Consider the following 15,488-nt stretch of genomic DNA (forward strand, 5'->3'; position numbering starts at 1 on the left):
GATATCTTTATAGATAATTAACAAAATATTCAGAGTTACAAACTTTAAACTTCGGTTAAGGGCCAAAAGTGGCATGAATTATTTTTTTAAATAATGTTTACGTTCAATGTGATCCAAAATGCAAATTGTTAAACCCCTTTTATTTTGACGTGTAAAAAAAAATAAATTTGAAAAGTTCGAGCCAGCATAACAGGGCAATATCACATACTACGAATACCGATATAAATATATTGAATGGATTTTAATTAATAATTTGGATTTTCAAAGTCAATATGGATATTGTGGAAAAATGTTTTCATAAAAGAAATTCAATAAAAATACGTTCGTAGAATTACGCGACGTGTTTGGCCTTGGTTGTTTTTTTATGTTTATATTTTTTACATTGGAGTTGCTTCATACGAGTATTTTACCTTGCTTATAATATAAAAAATAGGATTTTTCTGCTATTATATTACTTTTATTTTATCTAAAATGTTGGGATCAGGAAGGATATTCTAATGTGGGCCAATCGGGAACTTCTCAGCATTTGCTCATGTAGAGAGCAAACCACTTAAAACTCTTCAGGGGAAGCCGGCCTGTGTCATTTTCGAAATTAACGATTAACATGAGAAAAAACTTCTTAAAATCCGATCATATAAGTGTTTTTCAGTATGATCTTCAATTACAACGAGTAATGTTCATATGCGGAATTTATACATAATAACAACATCAACCTTTTAGTTTTCGTGACGTCACATAATCTGACCTTTCTATGGATGGATGATCCTCCTTATCGTGCATCAATAATTATTAAAATAATCTATCAATCAAACATTCCAGTAATCAGTTTGTCTGCTGTCTGCGTTGTGAAACGTCCATATCTGTATTTTGTGAATCATAATTTAACTTGACAATGAAATTTATAAGTTTTATATTTTATTTAAGTGTTACAATTGGTAAGTACTGCCATTTATATATTTTTTAATTTCATTAAAATAAGGAAAACACCTTGAATTATTGAATTCATAAGACTCTTTATGTCTTCTTCGTCTTCTTCTTCTTATCAACTTGTTTATCTTCAGTGTTAGATATGGGCATCGTCCAAAATTTTCCACGTTTTTCTGTCCTGGGCACTCTGTTTCCACCCATGTCTCACGAGTTCGGAGGGAGAGTCAGTCCATCTCCTCCATGTTCCCTGATGCCTTATAAAGTAGGCAAGCGTGGTTAAGGTTCTAAGGAGGCCTCCGCGGTATATTTCCCAGCCGTATCGCCTCCGCTTGATGACGGTAGTCACCGGTGTTTCCTGAATCCTTTCTTTTATTTCTTAATTCCTTACAAAATTAAACCACCGCACATCCTAGACTATTCTGAGATACCTAATTTCAAAACTCATTATTTCCTGTTTTGGGTCCTAGTAAGGTGCCACGATTCGCATTCATACAGGAAAAAAGGTGTTAAGCAGATTTTTTTAAATGAACATAACAGGCGTAATAATAATTTTCCGGTATGTTACGATTAATTCAGCGAACTTTGCATAGTCCTTAACAGTAAAATAAGGATAGTGATTAATAAAACGTCGTTTTTCTAAGTTATCATAAAAGTATGAAACTCTAAAAGCATCAAAATTATCTAAATTTGTTGCAACAGAGAGGGAAATCATTTTTGAGAAGGGAAATAGAAGTCTAGGCATTTACAGGGCTAATGACAAGTCAATGACTAGTTTAAGTGGCCACTACACACTGTACGACATCCTAAACAATACTATGTTGATTTCAATTGTGTACCGTTTATTGACTTATATCTGTATTCTAAATTATTATTTTTCTAACTTCTTCTAATTTTAAGATTCTTTTAATATAGCTTATACAAAAAAATGTACTTCTGTTCTCCCCACTGCAATATATGAATGTATTATTGTGTATGCCCAAATATTTTTTTCTTATTTGTAAAGATGACAATTTTTTTATATTTCTTTCTCTTCTTAATTAATTTTTATTTTTTGCTACTTTTGTGTAAAATACAATTATGTCTTTATATTTAAAAATGCACTTCTGTTCTTTCCACTGCAATATATGTATGTACTTTCTATATGTATAGCATACCCATATATGTTATACTAATATATAAAGATGATTTTTTTCATATTTCCATTTTTTTTTTCTTCTTAAAATCTTATTTTTGGTACTTCTGTGTAAAATACATGTTTGTCTTTATATGTATGTAAAACATGTAAAAGCCGACAAGGCGTTTAAATAAATAGATTCACCATTCTGCCTATATTTAAACATCCACATTTCCTCGACTCTTCCATCTGTTGACTTTTGTGAAGTAAAAGAGCTTTATGGCTTTAACCTTTATAATGTGGGTGAGATTCATCCGGCTGAACCAATTTACCTATTAGGTAACGCCTGAGAACAATTTTTCAATTTTTATACTTCTTCTTTTACCAGTTAGTTTAGTTAGATAGTCAACAATATTTTTAGTACGCCCAAATGTTTGTAGACAGGCTGTAAATGCTTAGACTTCCATATATCCTTTTTAAAAATATTTTTCTTCTCTGTTACAACAAATTTAGATCTGAATAACTCCCAAATCCAGCATTGCATTAAAATGACATTGTTTTAGGTTTGTCTTCAAATGAAGGTAACGTTCTATTGGAGAATGGTATAGAAGAAATTCAACGAGAACATTTACGGTACAGTTTAATGAATGATCCTATTAGCGAATATTCCAACTCTGAAGAAGAAGAGGTTAAACCGACTTTTTGGCTATTTACGAGGTAAATATTATATGATAATCAAACTGGAAATTAATCACAATTGGATGTAAACAAAGCTAATTTTTCATACGGAAAATTCAATTTTACTGTATAAGAAAAACAAATAAAACTCTGTTTACTTCCCTTTGTAATACGAGCCTAAGGCTGCTATTCTGAAAGCTTTTATACCGTTATAAATGCGTTCAGAATAGCAGCCCAGGTGTACCTATTACCTACACTGCGTAAATTGTAAAACATATCCACATATTTGTATTTTTACAAAATGTGTTGCCAATTTGTGATATTTATTATGTTTTCTAATTTATATTTATAATGATTTTTTAAAATGCTATTATTATTCTTTGAATTTACTAAGCATCATTTAATGAAATAAAAAACATATGTAAAAAGAAGGTCTTTCCTAAACACAGGAATTTCTTAGCTAGTCAGGACCTGAAACAAAGAAACTCTGTACATTTTAAAACTGGGAAATACATAAATAAATAAATAAAATGATGTAGATAAATAAAAATTCTTATTACTTCTAAACATTTACACATTTTTATTAACTTATCGTCTCTTTTTTTTTTAAATGAACACGTATTTTAGTTCTAAGTACGTATTTTTGTTCCGAATTGAGTTTCAGTAACTTCTTGGAATGTGTCATTGTTTTGTATTGTTTATTTATTTTTAAATCTTCAAGTACACAGTATAAATATTTTGGCGGACTTATTGCTAAAAGCAATATATTCCAGTCAACCAAAAAACAAACTGCTTAATAGAATAGTAAATCAGAAATTTCTACTAATAAACATAATACATATCAAAATATACAAACATGAAAAACCCTAATTTATTAAAAATAAAAGCAGTTTTTACATGGAGAGACGGGGCTTGTACGTATCTTTTTCTTCTTTTGTCAGCCCGTTTTTCTCCACTGCTGGATATAGGCCTCTTCCAAATGTTTTCATGTTCTTCTGTCCTGGGCACTCTATTTCCATCCATGGCCCACGAGTTCGACGACGTCGTCAGTTCATCTCCTTTGTGGTCTCCCTACTTTCCTTTTACTTCCGTCGGGTCTCCAGTTGAGTCTTCTGGGGGTCCACCTATCGACTTCTTGTCTCGCCACATGACCCGCCCACTGCCATTTTTGTCTTCCTACTCTTTCTGCGATATCGGTCACCTGTGTACGGCATCTTATCTCCTCATTTCTTATTCGGTCTCTTGAGGAGACGCCCATTATTCGTCTTTCCATAGACCGCTGAGTACACTTAATTTTGTGAACATTTCTAGCAGTGAGTGACATGGTTTCAAGACCGTATGTTGCCACTGGCCGAACACAAGAGTTGTAGACTCAAGCCTTCAGATTATTTGGGATTTCCTTATTTCTGAAAACGTGTTTCAGCTTTCCAAACGCAGCTCAACTTAATCCAATTCGTCTAGGCAGTTCTGCAGTTCGATTAAATGTTCCCAATTTGATTTTGTGCCCAAGGTAAATGTACTCGTCAGCAGCACCGATAGTTTTACTTCCAGTACGTATGTTGCTATGTATTGGACTCAAAATCTTGGTTTTGTCTATATTCATTTCCAAACCGATCTTTCTAGAGGCTTCGTATAATTAACTAGTAACTTGTACGAATAAACTAAATAAAAAGTACTTTAAATGTTAAGGAATGAGGAATCATGTATTGAGTTTGGAACTAGACAGTAAAAGGAACCGGGAGAGAAAAGGAATAAAAAAATATTTACAAAATGCCTCTATACATATAAAATGAAGGGAGGTTAAGGTTCTAATGATATATTATAGTCATGCTTCAGACGTTTCTTGAATTTGGCCAATGATGGTGCATTTTTTGTACAAAGAGGTAACTCGTCCAAAGTCTACCACCTTGAACAGATAATGAATTGCTGAAAATAATATGCTTCGTCGTAGAATGGAAAGTGTTTTCTCTTGAGAAGAGCGAAGTAAAAGACCGTGATAAGAAAAATAAATTAAATTCTCCGAAAGATATTTTGATTCTTAAGGGTTGTGAAGAATATGAAAATGAAATCAGAAAGACAATCTCGAAAACGAAGCTACTTGAGTTCGGAGTGACGGGGTGATACATAGTAATTTTTTTTAGATTGAAAACTAAGCGGATGATTTGCTTCTGCAAACGCTCCAGACAATCAATGAGTTCAGTATTGACGTCAAGATGACAAATATTGGCATGGTACAGAGAAGATCATTGAATAGATTTTTTCCTGTTATTTATTACATGTTTTTTAAATAAATTAATTCCGGAAATTTTGCTGATTTTTAAAATGATATTAAAAATAATATCTCCGGATGCTTTTTATTTATTTCAGAGATTTTATTGACTTAGAAAAACAGTTGGACACGAAGCCTGATTACTTTTGGAATATTGACATGATAGGTGTTCGGGAAAGAGATACAAAAATATTAATTCACGGATGGGATGCGTCCAGATTTTCTAGATTTAGCATTGAATTAAAAGACAGTAAGTAAAACATTTTTATTTTTGCTTTGCTTCATTTATTAGATATTTAAAAAATCTATTTCTTAATTGACAAACAAAGAAATGTGAATTTATCGCAGTAAAGAAGCTAATTGATTATTATCATATTAATTTCTTTATGCGCCTAATAGTTGTAAATTGCATATCGTTTTGTATTTTTCTAATGAATAAAATAACGCCTTTTATCATTTTTATCGTCTTATGTGTCCTAGCAGATGAATCATACAGTTCCGTATAAAATAGACTAGAACCTTGAAGGAGTTAATCCTGAAAAAGAACTAGTCAAGAAATTTAAATTATTTAATGATTTTACACAAAGTAAATATTTAATGATATTATTCAGACTTGTTTGTTATTTTTTACGTCTGAATGTAAAAATATATAAAATAACATTAATTGAAAATCTATTTTATTGAATACATAAACCCAGTGTCTGACTAATGAAAGGTTTTTTTGTGCTTCTTTTAGATTTAATTTTTTTATTTTATAATACTATATGGATACAAATGTAATTTGAAATAAATAAATTAATAACAATGGTTTATTAACAAACATAACAATTTCTGTATCTACTACATTTTTTGGTAATAGATTTCTCTGAATTATGTGTAGCCTGCACAACTGGGTGCAATCTGTTTTAGGGCAGACATTTTTGGTAGACCAAAATACATAAAATATGACTACCAACTTGTGAATGTATTACTATTATTGTCATTATAAATAAATAAAAATTTGCACCGCAACAGGCCAGGGGGCCCAATTACAGTGGTGAATTACATCACAGAATACCCAGGCTTGAGTAAAATCACTTTTTTTTTGTGTTCTCACCGGGAATCGAGCCCGGAACCATCCGTGTGTGTGTCGTATACCTGAAAACCTTTTGCCTTTTGATATATTTACGACCAACCCCTTTGAGTGCCATCAGCCACACCGTGATCATTTATACGGTATCAAACTCATGATATTTTGATCTTTGGCTTGACATTTTTATTTTAGCCAAGGGTTATTTATTTTTCGTAGTCTATACCCATTTGCTAATTTATATCTAGAGTCTTTACGTGTTTGATAATTTACCTATCTTAATGCTCTCATCTGCAAGGGGCGGATGTCCCAAGGGATAATATTGTCTGTCTAAAGATTGGCTATTTAGATGCACCTTGCGATGCTCCAATCTGAACTCTTCCTAAATTAACATACCATCATCCCCTCCATTTGCTGAAAATGTACGCTTTATAATGGCATACATTGATTCCGGGAGGAGACATTCAAGATTAGATTCCTACTTAGTACGTCGTGACTACGACGAATTATAATTTTAACTAATATTAATTATATGTAACAGTAAACCAACGAGTGTAGTTGGAGACATCATTGTTGTTTTCTGAAAGTAAATCAAATAAAGTAATTCACTATCTTCGACCCTGTTTTATTGACGACTGGACGGCGATTTAATTACTCTACAAAGTGCTACTCAACATCCCACGGCACATAACATGTGAGTCAAGCGTCTTTACCACTAAAACACGGAGGCCGCCTTATTACACGGATTATTCACCTATAATTTTTTTTTTCGTTTTTTTTATTTATGAATGCATTTTAACGATGTATGTAAGAAACGCGCTTTGTATAAGCATTCATTAGAATGTCAATAAATCGAATCAGGTAGAAGAATTTGTGTATCTGCGTTGTATGTTTACTGGGGATGGAAAGAATGAGAAAGATATTGAAAGAAGGGTGAGTGCTGGGAACGGGGTGAACGGTGCACTCAAATCTACATTGGCAAACAAAAATGTTTGTTGCAGGAGGCGTAACTAGCAGTTCACAATGGAGTTCTAGTGCCGAGTTATGTATGGGAGCGAAGTATGTAATTGGAAAAACAGTACTGAAAGTAGGCCATATGCTGTCAAAATGCGATATCTCAGGTGAATGCGTGGTAAAACGATATGTGATATGTGCACAAATGTCGAGATCAGCGCATTATGTAAAGCTGAGGCTAGCTAGCATTATAGACAAAATCAAGAAAGGGGTGCTGCGTTGGTTTGAACATGTAGAGCGAAAGGGCGGCTAAAAGGATATACGATGCGAATGTTGATGGATGAAATAAACGAGAAAGACCGAGAAAGACATGCCTAGACCAAATCCAACAAATACTTAAAGATGGGCGTGTCAAGAGTTGGAATGATCGGCGTGCGTGCATGAGAGGATGTATAATTATTGAGTGATATGACGTTCTAAAAAACTCAAAAAAATAATATGCCACTAATAATCAAATATATTTTCAATATAGCCCACTTATTGATTTAAAAATAAACACGTTTAACCCCTTAGCTCCACCCATCCCTAATTCCCCCCCCCCCTTATAAACATATCGCTGAATATTATTAACTTTGTTTTAGTGCATGTTCAGACGTGGTGGTGTTTGCATCCCTCTGCATGTAATTTACATATTTTTTCGTAAAAACTTTGTATACTACGGTGATGGTAAAGGTGAAATGTGGTTAAAAACAAATATTTGTTAACACTAATAAGCAATTTTATTAATAACCAACGAACCCGTTCTTGCCGTGTAGAGTACAAGAATATCTAATAAATATATATTTTTTTACTTGTGGTTTTTATTTTAAATTTTCAGCATTTCTCGCAGAGATGGATGTCAACGTGATAGTGGTCGACTGGAGCGCGCTTGCCCTGCAGGACTACAGCACGGCCAAGGACAACCTCGCCCAGACCGCACAGTACCTGGGGGACTTCCTGAGGTACCTGAAGGAGTACCAGGGAGTGGACTTGAACACGGTTCACATCATCGGCTTCGGCCTCGGGGCGCACTTAGCTGGCTTTGCGGGGAAGGCTTTGTACCCGTTAAAAGTCAACACCATTACAGGTAAGAATATTTTATTTTGTTTTTACATTTTTATTAATAAACCTTCATTTGACATGAAAACAATACATAAGGAATTAGACTGGCCATCGTCGATCAAAATACGCTGAGTTTTGTTTATTAAATAAAGTCCGCTATGCATCTGATATTATATTAATGGAGTTATACAGAAAGCAGCCAGCCATATATAAGTGTAACTGAGATAATAGCACTTTTGTGAAATGTGTGAATTATCAAATTTACACAACAGTTGGAATGTTTTAACTTTAACAAATGATAAACAATAAATACATTTTTTTTTTCGTGTTACAAACAAGAATCGTATTATGTATTTGACCAGTTTCAATGATTTTTAAATTAAAATAAGATTTTTCTAGTGATGTGGGTGTTTTCCGCAAATTGAGAAATGCCTTTTTTGTGATCGACACCATTTTCAGAAGGTGATTAATAGTGTTTTTACATAAATATCACATAGATATTTCATTTTTTCAAAATTGTGGACTGCCTGCTTTCTGCACAACTACGTTCATATGATGATGATACCCTTACTAGCTGCATCTAAGACTCTGCGTTGCCTTTAACAATTCGAAAAAAAAATGCAAATTACGATACACATGCACACATTTGTGTGAGAAATTAGTTTGTATTTCTGTCTCACCCGTTGTTATAGCTACGATACTGGATGTCAGTGTTTTTATTTATACCTTATAATTGTGAAAAATGTATAAAACTATCTGCTTATTGAATAAATTCTATTACATTTACAAATTCCCCTTCGTGCTGCTGCGGAAATCCTAATCAATTTTCTGAACACATTCTGCCGTCTTGTTCCTTTTTCTCTCTCTATGATTACCGAATGGAGCTTCTCGCTACTATCCATGGCCGTGGTATAGGTCCTGTCGGAAAACAGATCTGGTGGCTTCCAAAAATAATTTTAAGACTTTTAAAAAGTTTCGTAATCATTTCGGCAAATTGATCATGTCCAATCAATTTAATCCCAGTCAGTGAAGAATTTTCTCCCCTCTTTTCTCAATCCAATGAAGTGAATATTGTGTACTTCTGGACTACCTTATTACAGCACAAAGATGCTAAAGCTACCAGATTACAGAGAGCTCCACCAAGGAGCAACTTTTCCGTGTATGTGGGCACCGCCAAGGACTTCTCAGATGTGGTGGGCAAGCTGTATTTACGAATGAAATGACGAAATGACGAAACGTCAAATGTCCTGATTTTCCCAGTTACAACGTAAACAAAATATGTTCTCAACAATGTTTTCAGTATGAATCTCACCCACATTAAAGATTTCGGCTCTTTCACTTTACTTTACTGAAAATAAAAACTTAATTAATCTAATTAACCTAATTATCATCGTTAACATAATAGGCAAAATAAACTAAAATTGTCATAAAAAACAAAATAAATTCACGTAAACTTGCAGACAAAATTTCATAATCAGGAAACTATTTTTCACCTATTTGGCTTGATCCACTCATCGATCCGTGCGCAACCCAGGTGAGCTGAGGTCCACTATTCATTTCTTAATAGCAATTTTATATTGAGAGTACTTACTGATTGTCCTTATGGACAATGGTAGTAGATTGTACACTTTAACACATGAAAATGTATCTTCACCTGTTACCTCTAATGAAACATTTTTAAAAAAAGAACTTTGCAATTTTGTCAGCTTTGGACCCCGTCTCCTTCCTAAACAAGCGCTCCCCCAAGAAGCGGCTATGCGCCACGGACGCGCAGTACGTGGAGGCCATTCACACGGGCGGGAGGCGCTATCTGGGCCCCAGCAGCCCTCTGGGGCACGCCGACTTCTACCCTAACGGGGGCCGCCTGCAGCCGGGCTGCGGCCTGGACGTGCTGGCGACGTGCTCGGGCGCGCGCGCGCTGGACCTGTACCGGGCCGCGCTGGAGGCGCGAGGGCCCGTGTTCGTGGGCGCGCGCTGCGCCAGCGTGCTGGAGGCTGTACAGAAGCGGTGCCGCTCCGGCGTGCATGCCATCATGGGCGGGAAGGAAATCAGGAAAGCGTAAGTTCATTAGTCATTTTTCAGCTATTCCTTTTCCGTCCAAGCTGCTTGACTTTGGAATGAGCTACCTCTTTAAATAAAAAATGCACCTTCTCTAGCCACCTTCAACAAACGCCTGAAACCTTTTTTTTCATTTTTTTATTTATTTATTTCAAACTTCATCGATAAACCCTTATGGGTCACATTCATTTAATAAAATATGTTTTCTTTTTAAATCCACATTCTACTGTTAATGATAATATTTTAACATCCTTTGTAGTGCTTGTCGGAGTCTTTTGTTTAATTTTGTCTGGTAGTTTATTGTATAATTTCAGTCCATGGTTTATCAGTCTCGACTGTCTTTTTCTCGTTTTAGAAGGTTGTAAATGATATTTTTCTGATATTCTCGTATTGTGTCCATGTTTACTACATTTTTTTTAAAGTTTTAGTTCTTTGTTACAATTACACCAATGGCTTATTTATGAATAAATTTTAAGGATTCTAGTTTAAAGAGTTCAGTTACATTTAATTGCTTAATTTGTTTTAAAAGTTCTTTACTTGCTGTTAGATAGGGTAGGTCATATACTAACTTTAATATTTTATTTTGCTGTCTTTGTAGTCTGTTTATGTCATTTTGATTTCCTGTTCCCCATAGTAGTTGCATATAACATATTTTAGTTTTTACATAGACTCCGTACATTAGATTTGTTTCCGTATTTGAATGTCGCCACTTTGCTAATATTATTCATATGAATTATCCATGTCAATTGTATGTCTTTTGTTAGTCCTAAGTATTTAACATGTTCGATTTCAGCTAGTCGTTCATTATTTATGTAAGCATCTACTTTATGTCATTTTTTTCTATATTCAAAATGATAATGTTGCATTTTTTTATTTAAGTGTAAGTAAGTTTGTATTTGTCCATTTAGTCAACATAGTCTTTGCTTGTGTCATTGTTTGTCAATACGTCTGTTTGATTTTTATAGAATAGTCCAATGTCGTCGGCATACATAATAATTTTTCCTTTCAAATTGTACAGTGATAAGTCATTAATATATAAAATATATAATCCCAAAATAGATCCTTGTGGTACTCCAAATTTACTGTTTCTTTTATACTTTTTTTTTCATTTAGAAAGGTATACTGCTTCCGATTTGTTAAGTAAGATTTTAGTAGTGTGCACTTTTGAAATTTTACTCCAATATCTTTTTTTTTTATCATGGTTTCAATATGTACCGTATCAAAGGTTTTTTTATATATCTTCAGAATCCTGAACTCCCTGAATTTAACTGTTTTTTATTTATATGTATTTTAATTCCTTTTTCTTTCCTTGGTTCCTTTTTTCCTTTCTTCTTCCAAACTAATTATCTGATTTTACATTCCATATCATTTAGTATGCAAAACATGATGTACTTTTTAAAAAAAATAATGTGTGCAAGCCTTATCTCCCAATTAAAAAACAGGTGTTATTTTTATTTATTAGATTTTTTCACGTATGTATCTTTTGATATATATTTATGTTTTTTTGGTACAAATTTTTGACCAATCTATTTTTTGGTCGGCTGGAAGATATTGCTTTTAGCAATAAGTCCGCCAAATAACTTATTCTTTGTACTTGAAGTTTTAAATAATTAAATATAATATTAGTTACAATAGTAATTCTTGGCTTTGTTATTTTTCAGGTATGGAATATACTATTTGGAGACAAAAGACAAACCGCCATATTATTAAAACAAATATAATATTCATCATTAATCTGAACTTTTGAATTATATTGATAGGTGTTTTATATTTAAGATTTTAATACCTAACGATAAATATAATTTATAGAAAGTGTCATCTTCATTAATGATATGGTATCATATTTATTTATTTATGTTCTAATTTATTTTTTTAAATATGTTTTAATTATTTACACCTAGGTATATAAATGTTTATTATTTACAAGTTTTATTTTACAGCTAATTAAATGTCGGATTGTTAAAATAAAAGGCTTCAAAACAAAATGCATTTTTATGAAAATAATATATTCACTAAAATTTACACATTTAATAATTATACAATAACGTTTAGTTGTATAGATTGGTCAGTTATTTGGCTTTAAAAAATAACATTTTAATTAGAAAACAACCGTGCATTATAAAAATCATAAAATGCATCTAAATAAAAAAGTTACCCTATTTAATTGAAATTTTATAACCTTCCGATGTACAACAATTTTAGAGATACTTTGGGTCCTTTGGCGACCTTGTGTGATTGGTTTTTTTTTTACATGATTAGAGTTATTTTCTAAATATTTTTGAAGTGTATAGTTGTGTAAATGTTCATCCCAATAAGAGAAAAAAAGAAGTGTTTTAAATGAATTTTAGAGATATTCGGTTAATTATTCTGATACTGATATTGTTTATATATATATATACATATATATATATATATATATGTTTGGATAATTTATACAGCTCCATTTTTGTGAAAATCACCTCAACGGCGCTTGTTTATGTAACGTATTTTTTTTTGCCAGAACCTGTTAAGTAATTATTCGAATATGGTCCAATTATTTATTGGCATCGCTAACAATTTAATCAAATTAATTTTGAAATGTATTTTATTGAGAAGTATAAAAAATTTAAAATAGTTTTCAGGCGTTGCCTAGCATGCGAAATAATTCAATATGACGAATCTCTCAACAACAATACAGGTTTCAGCTTTTTAATTTCAATGAAATCAACAGATGGAAGAATTGCGGATGTTCAAACATAGGCAAATTGGTGAATGTTACACAGCGTGTAAAGTGACAGGTCATCAGCCCGGTGATTAGACTTCTATATTTCTTTCTCTGGAATGTTCTCCATCTCTGATGTAATTTCTAAATATCATATTTTTCTTCACACTTATTTTGTTTACGTTCAATTTGACTACTTAAATTTAAAATGTTTAGCGTTTTCCGTTTCTTATTGTTTTAACTGTCTGGCTTTTCACTTATTTTCTGGTCCAAATAGAGGTAGTGCTAATTATTAAACTAAAGTTAAAATTTGTCTGTGATCCTTGAACTATCTGTAATTGTTGTCGAGATTCCTTCACAAATCATAGACTAAAGTACAATAATACATTAAATGTAGGAACAATAAAAAAATATTAAAATGTTTTTGTTGTTACTTTGAAATGTATTTTTTAAACGGGCAATCCATCGTAATTATTATGATTTCTTAACCAAAAGTAAGACTATCAAATAATTTTGTTAACTGCAATAAAAAACATTTGATACATTTTTCAATAAGGGATAATTGAGCTTATAATTATTTTATTGATTTATTTTATAACAATTAATTTTATACCTCAGTTCACTATCATTTATACTTATTTTTATGATATTTTTGTATTTATTTGTATCATATTTTAGGTCAAATTAAAATAAGCTATTTAATAATTGGATGTGATTATACTGAGATGAACAGTTCTATAAAATAAAAAAAAACTATTCGATTTTTTTTTTAATATTAATTTTATAGAAAACAATTAACAATATTATGTCAATTTACATATATTTTTTTGCATGATATGCCAATTTTAATTAGTCAGTGTTATAATTATTCTTTATTTATTTGTGGTAAACAAGAAAAAAAATACTTTTATTGAATGGTGTTTTCAATTTTCAGTTTTTCACTATTTCACCATACTATAAATAATTAAACAAAAAATCCCGTGAAGTGTATTTAACATATTTCTTATGGTTGTTTTTTACTCGTTGCAATAAAAAAAGAACTAATTTAACTGAAATGCTATCACTATCAATAATTAGAATATTGTGAAATATTTTAAATACATGTACGGCCTTTTAAAGATAGGTTTAATAGTTTGACCGGAAGGAAAATTTTGATTTTTCTAGTGAATTATTAATAAAAAATGTATATAAAAACAAACTCTTAACTTTTCTTCAATCGAAATCAAATTTACATTTATAATGAGTAATTTTAATGTGTCATTTATTTACTATTAAAAAAATATTTTTGAAAATCAACGAACATTCATACTCATAAATTTGATCACTTGTTTTTTTTTAAATTATTTTGCTTTTTTATTAATAAAATTGTATTCCTCGGATAATAACAATTGTGTGTTTAAAAAAAAGATTGAAGTATCGCCCTTCAAATATTATGTTTGTGCCATTGAACTAGGTACATTAATTAGTTTTATATTTATATTATTACATTATTTTGACATTAAATAAAATTGTATTTATATACTCGATCAGATTATCAAGATTATTTGAACCAGGAACAAACGCTACTAAGCTACCACGAATATAAAAAAAACTTACTGTACATACCTAAATACTAATAATGCAGTTTTATTTTTAAAATATAAAAGGAATGGTATGTACAACCATTAAAATGTAAATATTTAAACCAAGTTGAGGCGTAATTTTAAATCAACAATCGACAAATCAAAGCCGTACTTTATAACAAACATAAACGAGAATGTATGAAAAAGGCAGCCAGACGCAACAAATTGAAATATTATTATGATTTTTTTAACACATGTTTTTTATGTAACATTCGCCCACTTTAATATCTAACTTAAAATTTACATATACATGGCAGAGTTTGTAATAACTATTATTAAATATTTAACAGGTGAGAAAATGCGATCGATTTTTTATGACTAATTTGATGTCTTTGGCGTTATGGCTTTTTGGTTTCTTCTTTCTTAACGAAACCATAGGAATTCCATCCTCGGATGTGGTCGAGGTGGTCCAGAACCACAGGGAACCATTGTGCCCCCGTGTAGTCTATGGCAGGAAGAGATCCACCGTAGTTGGAAGGAAGATGACTGGGTTCCAAATGTTTGTGGAGGGATTCCATATTGCTCTTGTGGAAGTACATCTGAAATATTTTAAAAGTAGGTAAATAATGAATTGAGGATTCAAGACTACTCAGGTAAATAACTTTTTTTTTAAATGTGTTTTATTGATATGTTTTACAATTACAAATTTATTTATTCAAAAAAATACAAACGTATTACAAAAAAATAATAACGTATTCCTAACTCTGTGTCGAGTTGGGATACAACATCATGGAAAGCGAAAGCATGCACATTATTAAACAAATAATTAATTATTAATGCTTCAATGAAATTCAGTGAAAGTTACTTATTAATTACGAGTAATTAGATATTGCTTTCTTAATTGTTTTAAGTTTGTGGTTTTTTTAGTTATAATTTTATATTAAATTTATAAACGGACTTTGCATCATTGAAGATTTTGCAGCAGAATAAAGTATTTTCCATATTTTAACTATGAACAAATGATAACTATGTAAAACCGGACCAAGATAAGTAAA

The 15,488-nt window shown here is 31.6% G+C and overlaps 1 protein-coding gene across 1 annotated transcript; it reads left to right on the top strand.

The window, feature by feature from the left end:
- The first annotated feature begins 831 nt into the window (after positions 1–831).
- On the top strand, positions 832–14,887 carry LOC148276409 (phospholipase A1 VesT1.02-like). The gene is made up of 6 exons (XM_088234307.1): positions 832–935; positions 2,605–2,758; positions 5,087–5,238; positions 7,889–8,137; positions 9,819–10,170; positions 11,832–14,887. The coding sequence occupies exons 1-6, from the start codon at positions 893–895 to the stop codon at positions 11,878–11,880; spliced, it is 999 nt and encodes a 332-aa protein (XP_088090433.1). The 5' UTR covers positions 832–892; the 3' UTR covers positions 11,881–14,887.
- Positions 14,888–15,488: the final 601 nt, after the last annotated feature.

Source organism: Micrasema longulum, unplaced genomic scaffold, assembly GCF_059751315.1.
Source record: "Micrasema longulum isolate JH-2025_06_02 unplaced genomic scaffold, ASM5975131v1 h1tg001220l, whole genome shotgun sequence".
Classification (NCBI taxonomy): Eukaryota; Metazoa; Arthropoda; class Insecta; order Trichoptera; family Brachycentridae; genus Micrasema; species Micrasema longulum.